We start from the raw sequence: 14,528 nt of genomic DNA, 5'->3' as shown, positions 1-14,528 counted from the left end.
GCCTGGCTTGCCTCTGCTAGGACCCTGCTGCTCTGGCAATTAGGGGGCCCGTGGGCTACTGGAAACGTTCTCCCCTTCCATCTTAGCTGGTGGTTGAAGATCAGGACCACCCAACTGCAGCTCTGAGAGCGCTCACGTCCCTCGGGAGGAGAGGACTGGATGAGGGGAGAAACACACAGGCACACACGTCTTCTCCTTGGCCCTCCTGCAGCAGCTCCTCTCCTCCTTTCCCCCGAAGTCCTGTACCTTCTGATGGTGGCCAGGGCCACCTTCTCTGGAGGGTCTGCAGAAAGCCTCTCCAACTCTGACCCCCAGCACAGACACGGAGCTTTGGCCACACCGGGTGCAGAGATTGGAGGTGACACTGTACCCTCCGCTTGAGGGGCCCTGGATGTGACTCTTGTCAAAGTTTTATTAGTTTGGAGCATGTGTAGTGATGTTACAGAGTTTGGGGCCTGGGGGCTCCCCCAAGCTGCAGCTTCCCCTCCTCCCTCTGGCAGGGCCAGGGCAGGCCGAACGGTGTTCAACAGCCGCTTAGCCGTGGGCTCCTCTGAGGCGGAGGCAGTGGAAAGGAAGGGGGACAAGAGGACTGGGGAGTGGAGAGGCGAAAGGAAGAGAAAAGGACGTGGTTTGCGGCAGAGGGTGTCAGGAGCAGTCTCCCATAGGACCTCAGACACCCCCAACCAAGCCCCAAACATGTCTCCCAGGTTGGCCCGACATGTGCTACAGAGAGGCACCCACGTCCATCAGGGGGGCAGTAGAGTGGGCTTGGGATAGGGGTGGTCCTCTCCCCGCAGACCCTCCTGGGCTCTTGGAGTATGGAAACCTCACGGGGAGCTGGGTGGGGTCGGGACCCACTGCTGTGGATGGAAGTAGCAGCTCCTGCCAGGTTCGGTGGGGGAGAAGGGGTGAAGTTTGGGGCTTGGGCTTCTCTGGGGTCCATCCAGACCTGGTATGTACATGGGTCTCCCTGGCCTGAAGTTGCCTGGGGCCTTGGCAAGAGCTCTGGCTTCCCTGGTGTAGGTCTTGGGGGGTGTGAACTGTCCATCGCTCCCCGCTGCCCGCTCCAGCACAGGCCTGTGAGACCAGGCCAGCACGGCCTCTGAGCTTTGACACTGGCCCAGCAACCCCAGGGCCCCAGAGAAAGGTTAGAGAAGGCGGCTGTGTCTTTGGTGCCAAGGAGAGAGCATCTGGAAGTGGGAGGGGGCTCCGTGAGCTGCCTCTGAGCCAGGGGTCCGGCCCGAGGGCTGGCACCGTGCCTGGCTCTCTAGCACTGCCCTCGTAGAGCGAGGGTGTGCGGTCAGTGAGGGCCATGGAGCCAAGCTAACACCGCAGGGCCTGCGGGCAAGGAGGAGGCCGAGTCTGCCCTGTGTCACCCTGCCCACGGCTCCCAGGGCCCGAGGCAGGGCCGCTGGGCAGGGAGTTGGGAAGCAGGCTGCCGTGCAGGTGGGCAGCTGGGTCAGCAGTGGAGGATCTTCAGGAAGGCCTTGCGGAACTCAATGTTGAAGGTGGTGTAGATGATGGGGTTCACGGCGCTGTTGACGTAGCCCAGCCACGTGAAGGCGCTGTACAGGACGGGTGGGATGTTGCAGTCACAGTGTATGTTCAGGATGTGGGTGATGAAGAAGGGCAGCCAGCAGACGATGAACACGCCTGGGGGAGAGGGGGGCAGTCAGGGGTGCCTGGGGCCGGGGAGGGCCTGGGTGGGGAGGCTGCGCCGGGTGGGGCAGGGGGGAGGACCCGGATCGCGTGCTTCAGGCCCCGCCCAGGCACCAAGGCTGCAAGAGCACCGCAGGGGGAGCCATGGTCTTGGATGCTGGACCTGCCTCTGACCCCAGTTTGCAGTCATCTCACCTCCCTCGGCCTTGTTTTCCTGCCTGTGCAGTGTATATAACGATACCCACCTCATAAGAGAGGATAAAGGGCTTGAAAACAAATCCGAACGCTTAACATCCTGACACGGGTCAGCTGGTAGAAATGGCTGTATCTACTCTACTTCCACGTCGTCTTTGAGACGACCTTCCGCAGAAGCTGGGAGTGGAGAGTCTGTTCACTGCCGTGGGGAACGTGCGGTTGGGGCCAGAGGGAGAGCTGGATGCAGAGCCACTTAGTCCTCTTGGCATCCCCACGAGGAAGGCGGAAACCGAGGCTCGGGACAGCTCTGTGATGTGCGCAAGGCCACTCCACTCTTGGTGGCAAAGCCAAGATCTGAACTCCAGTCTATCAAGGTCCCCAAGTGGCCAGGCGCTTGCTACGCTTTCCCCCAGCTTCCCCAGCCCTTGGTGGACACCCCTTGCTAACCCCCGCCTGGTGACACGAGGCTGTCGCGAGTCCGACCGCCTGCCCACCTCTCTGCCTGCCTAACTCAGGACCTCCTGTTGGGTGGGACGCTCCGTGGGGAGGCACCGTCTGCACAGAATGCCACACGGGCACACGGGAATTCCCCGGGGATGGAGCAGTGCCTGGGAAGGGCGGGGCCGCAAAGCAGAGACCCCCAGGACTGGAGCAGAGGCCCTGGCCAGAGCCCGCTCTGCCTCTCCCAGCCGCGTGATCACGGGTTGGTCCCCTAACCTGCTATGACCACGAGCTCTCATTTGTAAAACCAGAATAGTGACACCTGTCCTTCTCATGTCATAAGACTGTTGGGAGGCCAAAGGGATGGTGGGTGTGGGTGGGCGTCACAACTGCCCTGGGTGCTGCCTGGAAGACAGAGACACATCAGTCCCTCCATCCTGTCCCCGTCACCCGTATCAGTCCAGCCCTGGATTCCTGACCGAGAATTTATTCTAAAGCCTTGTCTCACTCACTCTCATTTAGATCGGAGGCCCCCTCACAGCCCCGTTTATCGTTCACAGCTTTGGTCCCGCCGGGTCTTGGTCGAGGCAAGTGAATTTCCTGATTCCTCAACAATAGCAATATTAACAGCGCTTGTGTGTACGGCTTTGTAGTCTGTAAAATGCTCTCACCACCGTGTATCATTTGATGACCACGACAACCCTGAAAAGTAACCTACTCTACTGATGGGGAGATGAGAGAGAGAAATGACCTACCCAGGGTCACGAGGTTCTGGGCGTCATTATGGTAAACTGGTCACGTTCAGATTCTGAAATGGGACTGCCTGAGTTTAAATCATGTGTCCTCTTTGATCAAGTTACAAAAGCTCCCTGAACCTCAGTTTCCACATCTTTAAAATGAGCGTAATTATAGAATCTACCTAGTCAGATATGTCAGTGGGCTTGACCTGTGCCTGAAGAGTGGCAGTCCTGTGACCTACCGGCCATGATTAGGGAGTGATGGTAAGTAATGGGACCTACAGTGATGGGTCCCTTTCTCAGCCAGGGCTGGGCAGAGGCGGGCTGTGTCCAGCAGCTAGGGCCGACTCACCGAGAACAATGGCGAGCATCTGGGTGGCTTTCTTCTCCTTCTGCTGGGAGAGCTTCCTGCGGCTTATGGTCTTGAGAGAGGTCCGGGTTTTGCCATTGGGCATGGTCTGGATCTCAAAGAACTTGGCAATCCTGGTGTGGTCTTTGGCATGTCCGTTCTTCTCTGGTTTGGCAGGGCTGTCAGGTGTGCTGTGGAGGCCGTGGTGGGATGCATTGGGGAGGGTCAGCTGGTGGTGGCTGGGCGCGATGGGGCTGTACCGGGTCCTCTCGGGCGGGCTGGTGCTGGAGAGCATCTCCATTTCCAGTTCCTGGGCTCTGCGGGCAGCCTCCTGCACAGAGGCAGAGAGCTCTGGGTAGAGCCAGGCAAGTTCTCAGCCATAGCCACCCAGCCTCACCCGGCCCCTCTGGCCTCACCTGGCCTCACCCAGCCCCACCCAGACCTTCATTATCCCCCTACGGAGACTCCTACAAGCACCACAGGGACACTCTGCCAGCGAGGCAAGGGGGACGATCATTTTGGGAGGCAGGGACTGTCTGGGGGCAGGACCCAGGGCCCAAGGCAGTCCCCACCTGCCAGGTCAGCCCTGGCGTCCTTCTCAGAGCAATCCCCAGGCAGCCTCAGCGACCCCACCACCATTCTGTGGGGGCTTCGTACCTGGCACTTCTCTTTTAGGAACTGAGCAACACTCACTGAGTGCCAGCTAAGTGCCAGGCGCCAGCCGGCTGCCGGGAATAAGTTACTGACTGGCGCCAAGTGCCTGCCTCCAGGACCTCACGTTCTAACTGCATGAGGGCAACCCTGTTCCTCCTGCCAGGCTGAAACAGGGGCTGTCAGGCTGACCCGAGGCCCCTGTACCAGCACTCACAGGTGAGCTCCATTTCTCCTGGTAGACTGACGCAGGGGCCGAAGGGTGGACCCCTGGGTCCCCACATCTTCCTCGCTGGGCTGATCTTGAGGGCCCTGGCCTCAGGTCCTTCCTCATGCTCTCTTATTCCAGGACTTAGGGTCTCAGCCTGAGCTTCTGAAACGCAGCCTCACTGCGTGCCCAGGTGCCCCGATCCTGAGTGCCTGTCTCGGCCCCTGTATCTCAAACGGTTGCTTGGAGCCCTGCCCTTGCAGGTGAACAGTGAATGTTCAAGTGAAGAGCAGGGGCCCTGCTTCCTGAGAACACCTGACCTGGACTTGGTGTGCAGTTCTCTGTGGGTTCCCTGGCCCATCCTCTTCTCACCCCCAGGGGATGGGACATCTGCTGCTTGGACCCTGGTGCTCCTGTCACTGAGCAGACCCTGGGGTCTGCTGGGATTCTGCATCTCTGGGCTCTCCTTACAGGTTGCACTTTACCGTGAGCCCCATGCCCGCTCTGCTCCCTCCTCCCCCAGCACCCAGCCTCCAGCCCCAGAACCTGCCTGTCTGTAAGGCAGCGTATGCAAGTAGAAAGAACACGGGCATGGATTTCAGAGTCACTCAGGTCTGGACTCAACTATTCAGTCCCTCACTCACTGTTCGGCCTGGGTGAGTTACCTAACCCCTCTGAGCCTCTCTTTCTCTTCTATAAAATGAAGATCCATAAGATCAAGAAGACTTAACCTCTCAGGGTCGCCGTGAGGATTTGATGAGATACTAGGAAGATGGTAGGTGCTCACTTAATGGTCATAGCCATTATTATTATTGTTATTGTTATATGGCCAAGTCCTTTCTCCCAACCATTTCCTTGTGCTAGGGGTCCCTCTCTGTGCCTTGCAGAATTGAGGTGTCTTGCTCCTTGCCTGCTTACGAGAGTGTGTGGTAAGCCTGGCCTCAGCTGAAACAAAGCGGGGGATCCTGAGAGGTGCTTATCCCTTTGAGCAGCTGGTGAGGTCTTCGAGAATCACGGCAGGTGCATTTCCCTAGAGGCAGAGACCAGGCTCCAGGTCCCTGACCTGGACACTTACCACTCTCCGCCTGTTCACAGGGAAACTCCCATTAGACTTCATGATAACGGTGCAGAGTTTCATGTCCTCAGGGTGAGTGCAGTTGCCCTGTGGAGTGAGCCAGCACATGGGTCATGACGGGGAGGGGGCTGGGGGCAGAATCCCAATGCAGGATAGTCAGACTGGGCACAGGAGCTCAGAGGAGGGCAGAGATTAGGAGGCTGGGGGCCTGAGGAGGCAATCGAGGCAAGGGTGAGGCTCGGTACTGTGATGGGAAGAGGTGGGCAGAATGAGGGACAGCAGGGCCCTGACTTCTGTGTGGCACCTGCTAAGGGTCTGGCACCCTAGTAGGCATGCTCAATCCCTCTCACACCGAATCCTCAAGACCACCCTGTGAGATCTGTATTTTGATTCACGTTTAACAGATGAGGAAACAAGGCTCAGAGAAGTTAAGCAACTTGCCCAAGGTCACTCAGCAAAAAAGTGGCGGTGCCAGGATTTGAACCTGATGTGTCTAAGCCCAAAGCACTTGTTCCTTCTGTGCCCACATGCCGTCTTCCTCAGGGAGGGCTGAGCGGAGGGAAGTCACAAGACACAAGTATGGAAAAGAAAGGGAGGCAGAGGAGGGAAGTAGGCGGGAGCAGGTGAGGTAGAAGGAGGTTTGAACAGAAGAGGACAGAGCATGGGAGATAAAGGAGATGGGATGGAGGCCTCAGAGGGGCAGAAAGGGAGACAGAAGGGCCAGAGTGAGGAAAGGAAAAAGGGAGGACAGCAAAGCCGTGGAGTTCCAGGAGCTGCTGGGTTCAGACAGTGGTCTCCCTGCAGAGTCCTCTCCTCCCAGGTGGTCTCCACCCGCTCCCCACCTCCGACCCCTGGAGATTCAAGTCGCCCACTGAGGTCCCAGCCTTCGAAATCTGCCCGCGCCCAGCTCCTCGGAGCTCCTCCAGCCTGGACCCCATGCACCCCTGGGTCACGGTTAGGCAGGGACATCGGGGGAGGGGATCTCGGGACCTTGAGCGGGGCCTTCAGGTTGGCCCTGAAAGCCCGGCTGCTGCGCTTAGTGTTGACCCGCTTGCGCCGCCTGCGGAGGACGATGTAGATCTTGATGTAGACCAGCAGGGTGACGAGGAAGGGCACGTAGAAGGAGACGATGGAGGAGTAGACCACGAAGGCGGGGTTGGCGATGATGCATTCGTTCTGGTCTGGGGGGGAGGAGAGCCCCGGGTGGGTGTGTCAGCAGGCCCCCCCGGGCCACAGTGCCTTCCCAGTTACCGAGAATATGACTAGATGCCTAAGGCGGCCTGGAAACGTTAGATGTAAGTAAATGTACAGCATAAATCAGAGTATTAAAAACAACCACGAGCAAAAAGCCAAGCTGTGATGACTGTTTCCAAGTGTTTCCATTAATATCCCCTCGTTACTTCATCATTAGTATGTCATCCATGGGCACACGAGCGGCGCCACGGTTTTGGGGACAAAATGACGGAAGAAAACGATAGAAGCAGAGTAACCTATTATTGTAGCCTTTCCTGTGTATTGGCGGGAGGTCTGACACCTTTTAATTTTAGGGACAAGATGACTTGGTCCTCTTTGCTGAACTCACCTGTGTTCCAATGTCTTTCCAAGTTCCCTTCCAGATCTAGCAGATGTCTATCCTCTCTCCCAGGGCCTTTCCAGATTAATCCAAGCACGTTTAGCCCTATTCCTGCTTCTTGGAATTCCCATGACACTTAGATCTTGAACCGCATGCTTTCAAGGCTTCCTTGTGTCCTGTCCGGTGATGGTCTCTGGAGGCACACCGGTGTCATCTATCTCCCTGACGGTCGCTGTGCCTCTTCTGTCGGAGGCGCTCCTGACTGCCTTGCACAGGACACAGTCACAGTGAGCTGGCCTCCTACTTGTTTCTACCTTTCCTGCTCCAGGTGGCTCAGGCCTGGCCTGGGATTGGCCGGCCCGGAGGCTGCAGCTTCATTATACAAACACTATTATCAGGGGTGATGGAGGCCCAGCAGCCTCCTACCCTGTGTGCACACACACAGACAGGCACACACGTGCATTTCGCGAGGCTGTCTGGTCTGCTTCAATTCAAAGTTGAAAATGGCCAGGCATCCTCCGGAAGCATTATCCCCACTCCTCACCCAGCTCCCTTGTGCCCCAGGCCATTGTTCCTCTCTGACTTTACCAGGTACAACTTGGAGTCGGGCTTGACCCAGGAGACTCAGCCTGGCCTCAGTCCGAGGTGGCGAACAGGCTCCTGATGGGTCACCACCCATGTCCGCACCAGGGTTTAGCTCCCTCAAGGTCCTGCACAGGGCCAGGGCTGGGGCCAGCTGAGCCCCAGGCAACCAGAGTCAGGACTCACCTGTGTTGTTGAGTCCAAAGAGCAGCGGGCAGGAGATGGTGAAGGACAGGACCCAGACGATGGTGATCATGACGGTGACTCGGCGCTTGGAGCTATAGCGCGTGTTGTAGAGCATGGGCATGGCCACGGCTGTGTACCTGTGAGGGCACAGGGTGGGAACCTTGAGTCTGGGGTGCAGGCCCAGGGACCACTCACTCCACAACATTGGCACAACAGAGACACGCCACTTTGGGAGGATGGAAAGTTGGTCCACCTCCTGTTTACTCTAAATCAACCCTCTCCCGCCCCCAACTCAGACAGCAAGGACAGTTGGTGACTGCCAATCAAGTGTTTGATGACTGACCGGCTACCATTCAATCCTGGACCGTATCTTCCACTCCAGTCTCCCTGCTTGGATTTTAGGCTTTTCGAGGGGCCATGGCCTTGGTCTTTGCACCTTTGAAACTGTACCCCCTGCACCTGTGCTGGGCCCGTGGCGGGTAGAAGTGTTTGTTGATGGATTGGTAGCCAGGACCCTCAGAGCAAGGGTTAGGTCTCATTCAGCAAAAAATAATAACAATGGTGATTGTTTGTGATGCCACACATCGCCCTACCCAGCACTTCTGCGACATTAGTTCCATTCATCTTCCAAGAATCCAGCAAAGGGTGTAGAGCCAGGGCCTCTGGGAGTCCATGTGGCCCATGTGTGTAAATTAGTAAAAGGCTCTGGGGATAGAGCTTAGCCAGGTGGGCAGAACCTGGGCCCCCTTGGCCTTGTGCCCTGTGCTGGACGCAAAATGCACAACCAGATACGAGACCCGCACGTGGGCAGGTGCCATCATGCTTGGTTTGTAGACAGTGAAACTAGGGTTCTGAAAACATCTGCAATCTGCCCGAGGTCACGTAAGTAAGAAGTGATAGGGCTATAGGGCTTCAGTCAGGTCAGGGGCTTTCTCCTCTATGCCCGTCCCTGTCTGGGTATTCTTTGTAGCATCACTGCCCATAGACAGTCTCCCTTTAGGGGGTCTGCCCTCTCCCACACACGTGCACACACTCACGCGTGCACGCGTACATGCACACACAGACACGTGGACTCACAGGCACACAGCCAGCCGTATAGCATCATGGACAGAGCCTGACCCTGCAGAAGAGGTGGGGCAGCCCAAGAGGTGAACGGTCTAGGTCACCTCCCCCACCCTGGCTGGGCTCACCTGTCGATGCTGATGGCACACAGGTTCAGGATGCTTGCTGTGCACATCATGACATCCAGAGTGACAAAGATATCACAGTGGATCCTGCTGAATTTCCACTCGCCCACCACCTAGGACAAAGCAACATAATGGGCGGACAGGAGAGGAGATCGACTCAGGCACTGTAGCTCGGTGTCCCGGGGCAGATCGGGCCATGGGCTCAGTGGGGGGTCTCGTGGGGCTCTGGCCGAGGGAGGAGAGGGGCAGCAATGGGGAGCTGTACCCACAGGTGTCTGAGGCCCTTGCCCTGGCCCCTTCTCCTCCTAGACACACAAGGCCACTTTGTGCCAAGAACTTTGCTAGGAGAAAGATGACCAACTTACTCAAGTGCCTCAGCTTTGAACCCTCACCTGTAAAACGTTTGTGTGAACACCCTGTGATCCTCATGTTACCGGTGAGGAAACCGAGCCTCAGAAAAGTGCAGTGACTCGCCTAAGGCCTTTCAGCTCAGCTTCTGCCCTGCCCTGGCCCAGGTTTCTAGGGAAGCCGGGCTGCTCCTTGGTGTATGGCACGGAGTTGGGACCCAGTAAGTGTCTGTTAAGAACAGTGGTGAAGACAGTGACTATGAAGACGTTTCTGCTCCTTGTTACACTTAGAGAGTAAAAGAAGGCAAGCCTGGACTAAAGCTTTCAGAAGAGCAGGACGGGCTGGGAAGGTGTGTCATGACACATCCCTGCTTCAGTGTAAAATGAGGAGCCCGGCTCTCGGCAAGAGCGTTTTGCACCCCTCTTCCCCCCCGACAGACACATTCCTACCCCCCACGCACACCCACACCCCGACACCTCCCATTTACACACACAGGCACACACACTCGCACAGCAGGCTGGCCCTGGCGGCCGTGGAAGGTTGGAGCAGGCCCCATCCCTGAGGACAGAGTCAGGACAGAGAGATACGACTTGCACTACTACCTATCGGAGAAAAGGGGAGCAGGAAAGCCCCTCCCAGTGACGGGAGCAGAGCAGGACCCACTCTGTGGGGCACAGCAGGGCAGCAGGGCTAATTATAATGCTTACTCTCAGCACTGGCCTCTTAGCTGCTCTCAGGCATAAAACCAATTGCTGGCATTTAAGCACAGTGACGGGAACTGCTTGGAGGAAACTGCAGCTTTTCCCAAAAGACAGGAGACCTCTCGTGTCGCCACACTGGCCAGGTGAGCTGGATATCCGGGGGCCAGGAAGGCGGGCACAGGTGGACGGGGATAGAAGGGGCTTCCCTGGCATCAACAGAGTCTACCTTTAAGACACTACTGAGAGGGTCCCAGGCCCACATGGTCTGTGCTCCACCTTGGCGCCCTCCTAGGACTAGTATTTCCGAACTGCTGTCATTCCACTGGGGATCTAGGTCTGAGATATCAGGGCCGTCTTCTCCATCCTCCCTGCTTCCTTCCGTCCTCCCCGCCTTCTCTTCTACAGACACTTATTGGACAACTTACTATGCGTCTGGCTCTGTCCTAGACTCTGGGGCGCAGTGGTGAACAATCCTGACACAGCCTTCAGGGAGCTCTCAATCCCTGCCCGCCAAAAGCCTTCCTGGAGGACAGAAGAAGGCGGGGCTTCCTCCGAGGTTCCAGGAGCAGCTGCTCTAGAACGCAGTTAGGGGCTTCTGGATCAAAGGCTCAAGGAAGTGTGTTGACAGCCACTGTTTACAGAGCGTCTCCTGTGGGCACATACTTTATCTCATTTATTGTGCTTAAAGCTTGGACAGAGGGGATTGCTTATGCCCGTTCTTGGATGAGGGAATGAAGCTCAGGAGCACACCCAGCTAGTACGCAGCAGGGCTGGAATTGGAAGCAAGCTCTTTGGGTAGCACATCCTATGCTCTCTCCTGAGCTGCCTTGGAAGGGACAATCTAGCTTGTCAAAAGAGGAGATGATTATGTAAAAAGTACTAGATAAACACAAAGTGGGAAAGGAGAGAGTGTAACTGCAAGGGCAGACTAACGGGGTCAGGGAGAAAAAGGACTTGCCCAAGATCACCTGATCATTTAGTAACAAAGGGAGTACCATCCCCCAGCTATACTAGTCCCACTTCAGGGCTGTTTCCTCCGCACCTTTGGACAACATTCCTCAATATTCTTGCACAGAATGAGACCGGTGGGATGGGCCTCAAGCTGCCTTGGCTAAATCCTAACGATAACTTGTACACATGTGTCAGGCACGGTTCCAAACACTTTACGCTCATTTCTATGGAATGTGACAGCAAACCTCGGAGGCCACCGCCCCTCGAAACCTCCAGCCAGCTACGCCCCTGCCCCTACACCCCACTCTGGGGCTTTGCACACTTTTTCCTCTGCCTGGAGTGCTAGTGCCTTTGCTCCTCTCCTGGCTAATTCTTCTGAAAGCATCACTTCTGCCTGCGAGCCTTCCCCGACGCCTCCAGGCCTGGTCCTGTGCTCCCCGTCCCGTTGTGCTCCCACATCTCCTGTGGAGGCTGCTCCCTCGTCATCTCCATCGGGCTGCACTATAATGGCCCTGCCAAGGCCTTGGAGCCCAGCCCTAGGAATGGGGCAGGACGCAGACGTGCTCAGACCTGTTGACTGAGTGAGTCAAGAACGGGGTTCTGAGTCTGCCCGCTTTCTCAATCGCATCTGCTTTTCTGGAAAATTCACGAGGCAAAGCCTCCCCTCAAGGGCTTGTGAGGCCAAAATGGCCTATGCAGACAAGCAGGCCCTGGCTCTCTTCTCTCAGTGTCTCCAGGTGGAAAGTGGTAACGTCAGGAATCGAACCCGGTTCTCTCACGCCAAAACCAGCGTGCCTCCCATACACTGAGCAGAATAAATGATGCACATCCAGCCCCACCTAGCCGGATGCCAACATGGCAGGCTATCAGAGGCATTTAACATCCCTGGAAATGGAACAGGATGGAAAATTCTGGACAACGAGATTGTCTCTGGAGAGGGTATGGTTGGGAGGATACTTTAACAGGATGTTGGGATAGGGTGAGACTCCACTTGAGACATTCTCCAGGGACAATAAGTACCCGAGACAATGCCGCAGGGCCCACTGTCCGGCTCTTGTTTGACGGGAGAGTTTGAGCACTGCCCTCTGAGATGCCATTCTTCACCCTCCCCTGAAACACTGAGCTTCACCTTTAAAATAATGTGAACAGGTATGTTTAAAATATGTGTGTCGAGAACCTATAGATTCCTAGGAGCCCTAAAGCACAGATGTGGCTCTCCCTTAGAGGCTCTGGGTAGGGGTGGTGGGTCTGGAAGCCCCAGATCCCACACCCAGAGTCCTGGGCAGAGAAAGCCTCCCTCTGGAAGAGGGCAGCTCTTTGCCTGGGCATGGGGAGGGTCCTTCAATGTGCAGAGGTGTGGCTACCTATCAGTATCTTCATGACCCTTTTCATGACTACGTTTCCATGGTGCCTACTATATGCCTGCTGCCGTTCTAAGCACTTCTCATATATTAACGCATGAGATTCTCAAACAATGCTATGACATAAGCATTGCGATTATCTTCATTTCTAGATGAGGAAACCAGGCGCAGAGAGGTTATTTGCTTGGCCAGATACCCATCATTTTTCACCTGATGGTCTGCGGCCTGGGAACCTCCTTTTCAGGGGAGCAGGCAGGGAACAAGTGTAAGAATCAAGAAGGGGTTCCTCAGGGAGACGCCCTCAGACAGGGTGTGGGATGGACAGAGTCTAGGGGTCTCCACAAACGTGCAGTCATGGAATAATTGGGCGGCTGGCCGGTGGCGCCTGTATGCCTTTAGGTTGTATTGTATCTATTGTCTGTTTCTTGTTGGTTGTCTCTTGACATTCCGGTCATTTTGAAAGTTCCAGCCTGTCTGAGCCGTGCTAAAGGAAACCAAGGGAGTGATGGCCCAGAGCTCCATGTGGGCCCGTGTGGTAGTGACAACAGGAGCCCCTGGGGACGTGGAGACCGTAAGACCAGCCTCTCCTCCCCACCTCCGCTTCTTCTGCTAGATGTCTCCTCTGCTCAAACCTACAAAGGTTTCATGTTTTCTTTGAAAGCTGGAAGCCTTCCCTCCCAGGCAGGGGCTTGTCTCTACGGCACAGGTAAATTCCCCTCTCGTCCGGGGCGGGGAGTTAACAGCTCAGAGATCTTAGCGACCTTGGCGTTGGCTTTTTCCTGAATGCCTGGTCAGCTTCCCTTGAATCCAGGCTCCACCCCCCAGAACCCAGGGCAGAGAAAGTGGCGGGATCCAGCCTGTGCCCACCCAGATCCCCCAGGCCCTCCCTCATCTGCCTGCCAGCTCTGGAAAGTGTCCTCCTGGAGGTGGGTCCCCACTTCAGGACTTCTCAGTGATTTCCCCCTTTGCTGTGTGATCCAGGTAAAGACAGGCAACTTCTCAAAGCTTCTGTTTCCTCTTCCTTAAAGTGAGAAGAATGATATCGAGTCAGAACCAGCACGAGTGTTTGCTGAGTATGTGTCCGTGGAATGCCCGGCAGCGCCTGGCCCACAGCAGGGGCTGCCTACTCACTATTCCGGGCTCAGGGCTGGGCTCTGTTCCCGGCCGAGCAATGCGTCACCATGTGGTCCCTCCCCAGGAAAGGGGGTACAGCACAGTTCACAGCGGCCTTGAGCTGGAGGTCCCAGACACAGCCTAGGACACACGGAGGAGTGGGGAGGGCAGGGAGGAGAGCGTGGAGCAACAGCCCGCATTCCGAAGCGGGGAGAGAAGGGTGGAGATTTCAGGCCCGGGAGCGCGAGCCTCCGCCATCCTCAGGGATCCTTGTCGATGACTCCCGTTCTCAACACGACCTGATGAACCAACTCTGGGGCCCGAATTCCAGCCGCTGTGCGAGGCTGGAGAAGTCACCTAACTTCTCTGACCATCTGGCTCACCATCCAGAAGATGCTGTGAGGGCTCGGTGGGGAGATGCTGTATGTGAAGGACTAAGGCGAGGCCTGGCACTTACTAAGCGCCTTACGACGGGCAGTGGGGATTGTTAAGGAGACGATCTACCCATTTTGTAAGACTGAGCCCGGAGTGGAGGAGAAGGCGCACCCTTGGAGGGAGCCAGTGAGGAGCCTGGACCCTCCCGGGGAAGGCACCCGAGCACAGCAGGGCCCAGACCTACCTCCAGGTAGACCACCCAGGGCATGACGAGCGTGGCCACCAGGAGGTCGGCCACAGCGAGGCTGACGATCAGGTAGTTGGTGGTGGTCTGCAGCGCTTTCTCGCGGGACACGGCCATGCACACCAGCACGTTGCCGAAGACGATGACGAAAATGAGCAGGGTTAGCAGCATGGCGTAGTAGTTGTAGTGGGGCCTGTCGGCTTTCCCTTCGGACCCGTTGAAGGGCCGGCTCCAGTTCCGGCTCTCCAGATCGTCATCGTACCAGGACAGGTTCAGCGGATCCATGGGAGCAGCGGGGCCACTGGGTAGCCAGGCTCTGGCCAGGAGAAACGGACACAGGGCGTAAGCAGGAGGGCCTCCCAAAGCATGCTGCCACCCACAGAGGGCTCCGGGGCTAAAACGTACCACGGGAGGTTAAAAGAGAATTCTCCAGCCTCAGGATTTAAGGTTTGCATCCCCAAATCTTTTTAAAACATTGGGGTCTGCTGCCACTCTTCTGCTAGCAAGTTCTTGCAGATGGTAAAACAAATGAGAAAGTACGATTTTTTAACTATAATAAAATAGATGATCTTCAAAAGAGCGGATCATTCAT

The 14,528-nt window shown here is 56.5% G+C and overlaps 1 protein-coding gene across 2 annotated transcripts; it reads right to left on the bottom strand.

Moving 5' to 3' along the window:
* Positions 1 to 332: 332 nt before the first annotated feature.
* On the bottom strand, positions 333 to 14,229 carry DRD2 (dopamine receptor D2). 2 transcript variants are annotated; one of them, XM_065881360.1, is made up of 7 exons: positions 13,937 to 14,229; positions 8,847 to 8,956; positions 7,657 to 7,793; positions 6,306 to 6,496; positions 5,316 to 5,402; positions 3,385 to 3,712; positions 333 to 1,653 (listed from the first exon to the last, which is right to left on the bottom strand). In XM_065881360.1, exons 1-7 carry the CDS (start codon positions 14,219 to 14,221, stop codon positions 1,460 to 1,462), a joined length of 1,332 nt encoding a protein of 443 aa, XP_065737432.1. In that variant the 5' UTR covers positions 14,222 to 14,229; the 3' UTR covers positions 333 to 1,459. The 2 variants fall into 2 exon arrangements, with proteins under 2 accessions (XP_065737432.1, XP_065737433.1); XM_065881361.1 differs by lacking the exon at positions 5,316 to 5,402 and having other exon boundaries at positions 1,460 to 1,653.
* Positions 14,230 to 14,528: the final 299 nt, after the last annotated feature.

The sequence above is a fragment of the Phocoena phocoena genome, chromosome 8 (assembly GCF_963924675.1).
Source record: "Phocoena phocoena chromosome 8, mPhoPho1.1, whole genome shotgun sequence".
Taxonomy (NCBI): domain Eukaryota; kingdom Metazoa; phylum Chordata; class Mammalia; order Artiodactyla; family Phocoenidae; genus Phocoena; species Phocoena phocoena.
Note: the sequence above shows the minus strand (reverse complement) of the source record. Positions and strands in the feature narration are given on the sequence as shown.

Bases quoted from the DNA above. Each gene is read 5' to 3' on its own strand.
- DRD2 (XM_065881360.1), bottom strand. From the start codon at position 14,221: ATGGATCCGCTGAACCTGTCCTGGTACGATGACGATCTGGAGAGCCGG. The intron at 8,957-13,936 runs GTAGGTCTGGGC...GCTTTGTCCTAG, and splicing joins CCTGGGTGGTCTACCTGGAG to GTGGTGGGCGAGTGGAAATT. The intron at 3,713-5,315 runs GTAAGTGTCCAG...GCCTCTGTGCAG, and splicing joins CTGTGAACAGGCGGAGAGTG to GAGGCTGCCCGCAGAGCCCA.